The 10,803-nt window shown below is 52.5% G+C and overlaps 1 protein-coding gene across 1 annotated transcript; it reads right to left on the bottom strand.

Moving 5' to 3' along the window:
- Nucleotides 1–1,087: 1,087 nt before the first annotated feature.
- ETV3L (ETS variant transcription factor 3 like) lies at nucleotides 1,088–8,612 on the bottom strand. The gene is made up of 5 exons (XM_073008093.1): nucleotides 8,266–8,612; nucleotides 7,941–8,178; nucleotides 7,505–7,694; nucleotides 6,671–6,791; nucleotides 1,088–2,274 (listed from the first exon to the last, which is right to left on the bottom strand). The coding sequence occupies exons 1-5, from the start codon at nucleotides 8,321–8,323 to the stop codon at nucleotides 1,796–1,798; spliced, it is 1,086 nt and encodes a 361-aa protein (XP_072864194.1). The 5' UTR covers nucleotides 8,324–8,612; the 3' UTR covers nucleotides 1,088–1,795.
- Nucleotides 8,613–10,803: the final 2,191 nt, after the last annotated feature.

Raw genomic sequence — 10,803 nt, 5'->3', positions numbered from 1 at the left:
GGATCGCCGTGAAGGAGAACAATTCTCTCCCAGGGGCTGGTCTCTCTGAACAGGGCGCAAACCCCATGACAAAACCATCCAGTTCCTTATGCTGGAGCAGACAACACTAGCCCTTTGTCTCCCAAAACTGGGCAGGGTGATGGGAAAGCCCCTGGGGGCTCGTCCTTCCTGCAGGGCCAGGGATGAGCCTGTGGCTTTGGGGGCAAGTGAGAAGCAGTTTTCATTGTAGCGCTGGGAACACTTGGGAGAGAAACTCTGTGGTCCCCACTTTCTTGGCATCTAGGGTGAAGGAGGGAGACTGAGATGAAGAACTCTCATAGATCCTTTCTCCTGGCCTAGATCCAGCTTGGAAACCCAGGGCCTGTGTGCTGTGTCCATCACCACCTTCCTGAGGAATGAGGGAGGGCCCATCCTGCCCCCCTCTGGGTCTCTCCTTTCCCAGTTCCATGTGTGGCCCTGAGACCATGCATATGCCACTAAGAAGGGCTGAGAGGCTGCAGAAGCATGTGCTCAGGGCGTCCCTGAGAAGGATGTGTCTACTCCTGGGACTGAGGAACAGGGACAAACATTGAGTAAAGGGGCCCTCTGTGTCACACGAGTCCATGCTCCATGTCATAGAAAGGGAGTGGGGACAAATCCTAGGCTTGTAATTGGCAGCCTAGAGACAGTAGGGTGGTGGGATCAACAGTGTTGGCTCCTGGAGCACCCCTCTCTGTTGCCATGTCTTTGTTTGGGCAAAAAATCCTCTCTGTCACATGTCCCCTACTTCCCAGGCGCCTGATGCCTCACTGCTGCCCTGCTTGGCATTCCTAGGGCCTGGGGTGCAGACGAAAAGGGGCCCCTGGCAGCGCCCTCCTCCTCACCCAACCCTTCTGCTCCGAAGTGGTCCACAGAGATCTGAGGGCCGTTCTTTAAGGACCCCTGCTGTAGTCTGAACTTCCGCCCTTGAGGCAGGTTTCCCACTGTGTCCAGGAAGCTCCTCATGTCCTGACTTCCTTTCAGCCTTTCTCTCTGAGAGGAGATGCTGGCGGGAGGGAAGAGACTGGCTGCTGGGATGTGTAGCTCCACTCCAGGCCTCAGGTTCTCCTCCAAACTCCTGCTCGGGCCCTTTCGCATCACACCAGACCAGAACACAGGAGGAGCACAGTGGGAGGATGGGGGTCCACCGCAGGGGGGTGGTCAGCCAGAGGGCAGTTTGCAAGGACATTTTATTCGTGGTCACAGTGGAGTATTACAGAGCAGAGAAGGCCAGTGTCTCCCTATCCCACCTGCCTGGGTCCGGGGGAAATGGAAAGAGGAGGAAGTGCCTGCTTGGGACAGGGGTTTCCAGGGCCTCAGAGATTAGAGGGATGGGAGAGAAGTTACATGGAGGGATGAGAAAGGGGCTGGAGGCCTTAGCCTGGAATGGGGAGATAGGCCCCGGAGAAGACTCAGGGAACACAACCACCCTTCTCCTCTCCCCAGGCTAGACCCTTAATTTTCCCCCTTATGCGGACAGGATGGAAATTATGGAAACCTTATTCTCATCTCCCTGAAGAAAAGTTGAGATTAGGAATGTCTCCTTAATGTGATTAGCAATATGGTGAGAGAGGAGGGACACCCTGTCTTGGTTTTTCCCATTTCCACATTCAAACCTTCCCTGCAATGTTCCCCACCTTTGGTCCAACTCCACCCCATGAAATCCTGCAATTTCAGCCCATGTCCAGCAATGGGAAGGGGCTAACTCAGAGGCAGTGGGCAAGAGGAGAGATGGATTTTGGAGGACTCCTCCCCAACTTCCCACCTTCCTCTCCAATTAAGTAGGATCCAAGGGCCACAATGCTTTGAGGTTCTCCAGATTGGGGGAAGTAAGTCTTTCCTCCCCAGTTTTGAGTCTGCAGGTCTCTGGGCAGAAGCCCTCCCTGGGATCCAGGCATCCCTTTGCCCTCATCATGGGAGCAGGCTTTACTTCCAGCCCCTCGGGCCTGAGGGACAAGAGCCGAAACCTGTCACCCGCACCCTGTCCCAGCCCGGCCAAGAGAGGAAGCCCCGGAAAATGCCAGGCCCCTGGGAGGCTCCTAGGTCCTGGGAGCAGGATGTCTGGCTTAAAGGCCCCTGGGAGCTGCTGCTCTGACGGGAGAGGAGGCAAGAAGGGCCCTGAGAGGCAGGTCCAGTCGGAAGGGAGAGGGGGCGGGAGGGGAGGGGTGAAGGAGGCAACACCAGGCAGCTCGCCTTGGACGCTCCCCAAATGGCAGCAAGGGCCCAGCTGGCAGGGGACTGGGGCAGAGCCAAGTCCTAGAGAAAGAAAGAGAGAAAGGGTCAAGGGAGCCCAGCCTCTCTCAGATGCCCCTTGCTCCTCCCATTTCCCAGGCCTTCTTATTTCTTGCTTGGAAGTCTCTCTTCCTCGCCCCACTGCCCTTCCTTTTCTTTCTGTCTTTTTTTTTTTTGAGAGAGAGTCTCTCTCTGCCACCCAGGCTGCAGTGTAGGCTTGAACCCTTCCTGGGTTCAAACGATCCTCCCACCTCAGGTTCCTGAGTAGCTGGGACTACAGGCACGTGCCACCATGCCCAGCCAAGTTTTGTGTTTTTTGTAGAGATGGAGTCTCGCCATGTTGCCGGGCTTGCCCTTCGTTTTGCGCTTTTCTTTTCTTTTTTTCTTTTTTTAAAGACAGAGTCTTACTCTGTCGCCCAGGCTGGAGTGCAGTGGCACGATCTTGGCTCACTGCAATCTCCGCCTCCCAGGTTCAAGCAATTCTCCTTTCTTGGCCTCCTGAGTAGCTGAGATTACAGGTGCATGCCACCACATCTGGCTAATTTTTGTACTTTTTAGCAGAGACTGGGTTTCACCATATTGGTCAGCTAGTCTCAAACTCCTGACCTCAGGTGATCCACCTGCCTTGGCCTCCCAAAGTGCTGGGATTACAAGCATGAGACACTGCGCCCAGCCTCTTTTCTACTTTTCTTTAGGCCTCATCATAAATACCACTCTTTGGAGAAGCCTTCCGAGACTCCCAGCCTAGGCGAGAGTGCCTGCTGCCTGCCCTCATCCTTCCCTGAACCTCTCCTCCAAGGGCGCTCGGCTGAGTTAGGGTCATGTAGTCATTTGTGTGCTTTTCATTTAATGTCTGTGAGTCCAACTCTGTGGGGGCAGGAGCTGTATTTGTTTCATTTTCCCTCGAATCTACCGAGTCTGGACATAATCAGTGCTCAAGAAAAATGTGTCCAGCAAATTAAGGGAAGGATATTCTCTGCTATATCTCAATGGATCCATTCTTCACTCCCTGTCCCTGCAGCAAGGGCCTCTACTCTAGCCCGGCAAAGAACTGGTTGTGTGGCCTTGGCCTTGTCATTTAAATTTGCAGTCCTTTGTTTCTTCATCCATAAAATCCCCTCTCCTAGCTTAGATTAAGCTGTGTCATGGGTAAGAAGGGGCCCTGCAGAGTTCATGACTGGGAGGCCCAGGGCAGGTATGGGGAGCCCCAGCCTTCCTCTTCTCTGTCTCACTCGGGTCCATAACTTTCCACCTCCAAAAAGGCTTCCTTCTTCCTGCTCCTTCCAATCCTGCCTCTTTCCCTCTCCGACCCTGCGAGGGCCCTGCAATAGGGCCTCCCAGCTGGGGGCCTTGGAGATGACTATATAGAACTTCACATCACTTTCTATATTTCAAAAAGCCTAACTGCCGCTCTAACATTTTTCTTAGCAAGACCACATCATTTAACTAAAAGAACAAGCATCAATCCAACGTAGTCACATTGGTTGGGCTCTAGTGAATAAACTGGAAAAACAGGCAGGGTGCGGTGGCTCACGCCTGTAATCCCCGCACTTTGGGAGGCTGAGGCGAGCAGATCACCTGAGGTCAGGAGTTCGAGACCAGCCCGACCAATATGATGAAACCCTGTCTCTACTAAAAATACAAAAATTGGGCCGGTGTGGTGGCAGGCGCCTGTAATCCCAGCTACTCAGGAGGCTGAGACAGGAGAATCGCTTGAACCCGGGAGGCGGAGGTTGCGGTGAGCCAAGATCGCGCCACTGCACTCCAGCCTGGGCAACAAGAGCGAAACTCTGTCTCAAAAAAACAAAAAACAAAAAACAAAACACACCAAAACAAACAAACAAAAAAACTGGAAAAACAAGTTATTATTTAATATGTCCAATGTATTTGATAGGAACAATATTTCTGAAGTCAGATGTACGTAGGGAGAAAACAGTGACAGTGATCCTCTAGGAGAACAAGTGTGGAGGCCCCCATCAGAGCACCCTTTCTCTGGGTCATTGTCTTTTCCTTGGGTCCTTAGATGAGGTGGAGACTGCTGTTGCACAGGAAGGCTGTGTCCCTCGGGGTTCCTGAGGTCAAGGCACGTGGAAGAGATATTTTATTTCTAAGAGTCCTCTCATTCTCCCACCAGTTCCTTTCCATTCCCGGCACTGGCCCTGCAGCTCCCTACCTCTGGCTCAACAGACCCGGCACTCCCAGAAGCAGCTTCCTTTCTTGGCACCAAATGCTCTGAGTGAGGGTGGAGGTGAGGGGCTGGCACAGGCTTCTGGAATCTCAATCTAGAAGTGGGGCATGTGGCTGCTTCCAATCTTCTGGTGACCTACGCCTGCTTAGCATCCCTTGGGGCCCAAGCATAGGCAGGGTGTGTGTGTTTGCCTGCAGAGGGGAGGGAGGTGCAAAATAGCCCACTATAAATGGGGCTTGGGAGGGAACACTTTTTTCTTTCTTTCTTCTTCTTCTTCTTCTTCTTTTTTTTTTCTAACACTATCCACCTGGAACGGGAACACTTTTTTCTTTCCCTCATAGTTTCCCAAAGAGAGAAGCTCTCTGCCTAAGGCGTTCCCAGCGCTAGGTCGGGGTGGATGGGGGTGGAGAAACAGGGAGGGCTGTTCAGGTGCTATTTAGCTGCAGGCTGCCAGACCAGGCCCAGCGAGTCCCAGCAGGCCCTGGAGCACCCCACACCCATGGCCTCAGCTGCACTCCCAGGGGTGCAGAGCTTGGGTCCCCCAGCAGCTCAGGGGTGGGGTGAAGGCCATGGATCCTTCTTCCATGAAATTGGCTGGAGTGGAGGGGCAATTCTTGGACCTCTGCACAAGAGCCTTGGTTTGGTCAAGTGTCTCTGTGATCTTTTTCACAGAAAATCTAATATTGTAGGTTCCCAGCTCACAGCCTCTGTAAGAGCTGATGTCTGCCTACATTTCCACCTTCTTCTCCCACTCAATGGCCATGTGCTTCTGCACTGGCCTTCTCCCAGTCCTTCTGTCCCAGGGCCATCGCACACACTGTTCTCTCACTCGCCATGCTCTCCCTACTCCCTCTGAGCTCAGCTGACACTCATGTACACTTTGGGTGTCATCTCAAGTGTCACTTTGTCAAGGAAGTCTTCCCTGATGCCCTTGGCACTCTGCATTTCTCCTCTGCAGCAGTTAGCACAGTTATAATCACTCATCAATCATTAGTTGAATATCTGCACCCCCCTTGCCTATAAGTCCTATAAAGGCAGTGTTGCTCACATTGGCTCCCCAGCCCCTAGGACAGTGCCTGGCACATTAAACAGGAGGTCATTAAGCATCTGCTGAAAGAAGAAATGAATGAGTGAATGAATGAGTGAATGAACTCTATCTTCCCAATCTCTCTCCTGCTGAGCCTCCATCTTCATCCCGTGGCCCTTGTCTTGGTTACCGCCCCGTCATCTCCTGCCTAGATTATCTTCAAAGGCCTTCCAACTCCAGTCGTACGCAACCCAAAACTCTACACACACATAGTCATCTTTATAAAATGAAAGTCTGACCATGACTCTCCCTCCCAGTCCCTCCTGCCCACAGGAGAAAGTCCTGCTCCCTTAGCATGGCTTGTGAGGCCTCTGTGACCCGACACCTGTTTACCTTGCCAGCCCCATCTCTTATCCGTCCTACTTGTTCCCACCCCATCACAAGACTTGCTCTCCAACAGCAAGCTACCAGCAGTTCTCCAGATTTGCTACAGTTGTTCCCAGCTTTTTGCTTTATAAATGCTATTTCCAACTGGGTGTGGTGGCTCACGCCTGTAATCCCAGCACTTGGGGAGGCTGAGGTGGGCGGATCACCTGAGGTCAGGGGTTTGAGACCAGCTTGGCCAACATGGTGAAACCCTATCTCTACTAAAGATACAAAAATTAGCCAGGCATGGTGGTGCACGCCTGTAGTCCCAGCTGCTCGGGAGGCTGAGGCATGAGAATCACTTGAACCCGGGAGGCAGACGTTGCGGTGAGCTGATATCCTGCCACTGTGCTCCAGCCTGGGCAACAGTGAGACTCCATCTCAAAATAAATAAATAAATAAATAAATAAATAAATGCTATTCCCTCTGCTTAGGCATCTTTTTCCATCTCCTTCACCTGCCCGAGTGTTGTGTCCTCTGGGAAGTCCCAGTTCCTTCTCCGGGCCTGAATGTACAGCACCTAGTGCTTACCTGAATGCCCACAGCAGTTGCTGGCAGTAATCCCATCTCTGCTCCCCACTAGGTTCTGAGCCTCTTGAGCCTTTCATCTCTGAACCCCCACACCTAGTAAATAGCTGGTGTTCAATAAATGTTGGTTGAATGAATGGATGAGTACATAGTATCCCTTGTCTTATGCCCCCTCAGCCATGTACTCAGCCAGGAGGGCCCTTCCTCCTCTGGCTAGGATTTCCTGGACCCTCCCAGCCCTGAGCACTTACGGTGGATGCTGCTGCTGCTCCCCTTCTTATCCCCAGGGGCCTCTGGTGGTTCCCGGGGGGTCTGCTGTCCCGCCAGCTGCTCCACCATGGCCTGATGGGTGAACAGCATGCTGTGCAGGAGCTGAGGGGTGAGAAGTAGATGTGGGGTAGGATGGGCTCTCCCTGGCATGTATCCTCCAGTACACTCTGGTACTGTCAGCCAGTTGCTAAAACAATGAAATACTCTCATACCGATTTTTTTTTGAGTTGGAGTCTTGTTCTGTCGCCCAGGCTGCAGTGCAGTGGCACCATCATGGCTCACTGCAACCTCTGCCTCCTGGGTTCAAGTGATTCTCCTGCCTCAGCCTCCCTAGTAGCTGGGATTACAGACATATGCCACCATGCCCAGCTAATTTTGTATTTTTAGTGGAGATGGGGTTTTGCCATGTTGGCCAGGCTGGTCTTGAACTCCTGACCTCAAGTGATCTGTCCACCTTGTCCTCCCAAAGTGCTGGGATTACAAGTGTGAGCCACTGCGCCTGGCCTCTCATACCTATTGTTAAAAGCCCACTGCCAAGGCTGCCTACAGTCTCAGATGCCCTGGGCCCTTCCCTCTGATCCACCCCTAAAGGAGTGGCGCCTATCACAGAAGGAGCCACCGTTTCTCACAGGTGGGTCCTGTACCACCTGGATTGCTAATACCCCTGCCTCTGGGGCACTCAGGGACTAGGATGCAGGAGGAAAAGAAAACTGGAGGCTGATGGGCCACAGAGGCAAAGAGGAGGGTGGGGGCCCTCCTGGGCAGAGGGGCAGGACCTGCTAGAGCCCTGAGACAGGGGCCACCTCCACTCTTACCTCGCTCTGCACACCCACGGGCATCAGCGCTGGCTGACACAGGGCAGGGGCGCCCAGCAGCAAATGGGGGGATGGTGGCACCCGCACTTCCCACAAAGGATAGTTGACTACGATGAGCTTGCTGAAGTTGAACTTGTACGTGAACCTTTTGCCTTTGGTCTTATGCAGGATCCTCTTATTGTAGTAATATCTGCAGAATTCAAAGTTGAGAATAGAGTTGGCCCAGTGGCCAGAGAATAGAGTCAGGGACCCAGTCACATTCTCCTCCCTAGCCGGGCTGACCCTACGCTGTTCCCCGAGAACCACTAGGCAGCTCACCACAGGCCAGGACACTTCCCAAGCCTCGGAGGGGGTGGAAATCAGCAGGGGTGCTAGAAACCACGGCCCTCTTCCTTGAACTCTTCCCTCTTTGGCCATGTCAGCCGCCTCCTCTCACCTGAGGGCCCGGCTCAGCTTGTCATAATTCATCTGTGGTTTGCATTTCCTGCGGCCCCAGAGGCGGGCCACCTCATCTGGATCCTTGATGACAAATTCCCCGTACTCTCCCTGCTGCCAGGCGATGACATGGCGGAACTCTTCCTTCTGCAGCAGCTCCAGGATGAAGTGCCACAGCTGGATCTGCCGGGAGCCTGGGGATGACTCGGCTTTGTAGGCCCAGTCAGGGAAGGCCAAGCCTGAGTGGACAGGGCAGAGTGAGGGCTCTGGAGGCCCTGCCCTAGGCCACCATTGGAGCAGGAAGTAGACCTGGCCAAGAGGCTCACCTGAGATCCAGTTGCCGGGGGTGGCTGGGATGCCCTCAACCAAGCAGCTGCAGTGCATGGTCCACTCTGGCGAGAGGGCCTATGTCTGGGCCTTGGGGAAATGGTCACCACCTAACAGGAAGGGAAGGAAGGAGGGAGAGGGGAGGACAGTGAAAGAGGAAGGAAAAATGGAGGGAAGGAAGGAAGGAAGGGAGAGGGTCAGGAGAGAAAGAGAGAAAAGGGAAGGGACAAGAGGTTGCCAGTGAAGGGGAGAAAAGGGAACCAACCAGAGGCAGCAAGCTTCCCCATACCCAGACAGGGTCCAGCCTCCTCTGAGGAACTCCCCACTGCCCAGGGCTGACTCAGACTCAGGGCTTCCGGCTGAGCCACTTATATAAATGGAGAGAAGTGCAAAGGGTCCTATATCCTGCCCTGCTGGGGGATTTAGACAGAGAATGAGATCTCTTCTTAGGGCTTAACAGGATTGGAGTTTTTCCCAAGAGAAGACAAAAGAAAATGTAATTAATCATGGGCTCATTCTAAATCTTGAGTGGGAAGGAGGTGGCTTATACACATACCTGTGCCTTTACAGTATTTCTTTCTTTCTTTTTTTTTTTGAGACAGGCTCTCCCTGTCACCCAGGTTGGAGTGCAATGGGGCGATCTCGGTTCACTGCAACCTCTGCCTCCCAGATTCAAGTAATTCTCCTGCCTCAGCCTCCCGAGTAGCTGGGATTACAGGTGTGTGCCATCATGCCCAGCTAATTTTTTTCTTTTTTTTTGTATTTTTAGTAGAGACGGGGTTTCACCATGTTGGCCAGGGTGGTCTCGAACTCCTGACCTCATGATCCACCCACCTCGGCCTCCCAAAGTGCTGGGATTACAGGTGTGAGCCACTGCACCTGGCCACCTTTACAGTATCTCAAACAATTTCACATTTGAGATGAGCAGGAATTTTTGTTTTTTGTTTATTTGTTTGTTTTGAGTTGGAGTCTCGCTCTATCACCCAGGCTGGAGTGTGGTGGTGCGATCTCAGCTCACTGCAACCTCCGCCTCCCAGGTTCAAGCAATTCTTCTGCCTCAGCCTCCTGAGTAGATGGGATTACAGGTGCCCACCACCATGCCTGGCGTATTTTTGTATTTTTAGTAGAGACAGGGTTTTGCCCTGTTGGCTAGGCTGGTCTCGAACTCCTGACCTCAGGTGATCTGCCTGCCTCCACCTCCCAAAGTGCTGGGATTACAGGTGTGAGCCACCATGCCCGGCCGAGCAGGAATTTTTGTGGGCTTTTTTTTTTCTGTCAGTCCCAAGGGCCTGGCACACAATAGGTGTTCAATAAATGATAGCTGATTGAATGAATGAATGGTAATGGACTTATAGATAGTGTCTTCTTTGTTGAACATCTGTACCCCACTCAGAGTGTCAGCTTCGAGGTCAGGAACCCTAGCTGTCTCGTTCTCCTCTGCTGGCTCCCCAGATCCCATCCTAGCACAGGACCTCGTACTCAAAGGTGCTCTATAGATATTTGTTGAATTGGTGAACCATGGGCAGGAACCGGGAATCTTGTGGTTCTCAGCTGAGAAGGGTGTGGAGTTTATGGAATGAGCCCAGTGAGATATACTTGCCTGATATAGGAAAAGAGAAAAAATGTCTAAGCCCTGAAGCCTTCTGGATGGAACAGAAAGCCTTCTGGATGGTGCAAAAGGCTGGTTTCCACTATAACTAATGGAAGATGAAACAATATGCAAAGGGACTGAGGAGGGATGGGAGAGGCTGCTGTGGGGATGAAGCATACAGGACCTGCTCCTGGTGGGCCAGGGCATTGGAAGGTTCCTGGACGCTTAGGACTGCCTGTGAACAGGGTTACGTGACCCGGGCCTGGCTCTCCATCTCTGATGGAGTTAGTGTGCAGTACCTTCAGCGAGAACTTATTAGGCTGTGAGGTCTGATGGAGTTAGTGTGCAGTACCCTCAGCAAGAACTTATTAGCCTGTGAGGTCTGGAGGGCATGTGAGGATTTGTCTAGAGTTGCTTCCTCACTTTCCAGAGGAGGCTCAGACGGAAAGTGACTTGACCAAAGACAGATGGTGAGTTAGCTGCCCTGCCCCCTGACTCCTAATCCATAGCACTTTCTCATATACTGAGTTGCCTTAAGACAAAAAAAAAAATCATCTATGTTGGTGCTTTTCAGACTCTAATGTGAATAGGAATGATCTGAAGTTCTCTTTAAAATACAGATTCTGATTCAGTGGGACTTGGGGGACCTAAGACTCTGTACTTCTATTTTTTTTTTTTTTTTTTTTTTTTGAGACGGAGTCTCTCTCTGTCGCCCAGGCTGCAGTGCAGCGGCACAATCTCAGCTCACTACAACCTCCACCTCCCAGGTACAAGCGATTCTCCCACCTCAGCCTCCCAAGTAGCTAGGACTACAGGCACCCGCCACCACGCCTGGCTCATTTTTTTATTTTTAGTAGAGACGGGGTTTCATCATGTTGGCCAAGCTGGTCTCAAACTCCTGACCTTAGGTGCTCCGCCCACCTTGGCCTCCCAAAATGCTGGGATT

Source organism: Chlorocebus sabaeus, chromosome 20 (assembly GCF_047675955.1).
Source record: "Chlorocebus sabaeus isolate Y175 chromosome 20, mChlSab1.0.hap1, whole genome shotgun sequence".
Lineage (NCBI taxonomy): Eukaryota > Metazoa > Chordata > Mammalia > Primates > Cercopithecidae > Chlorocebus > Chlorocebus sabaeus.
Note: the sequence above shows the minus strand (reverse complement) of the source record. Positions and strands in the feature narration are given on the sequence as shown.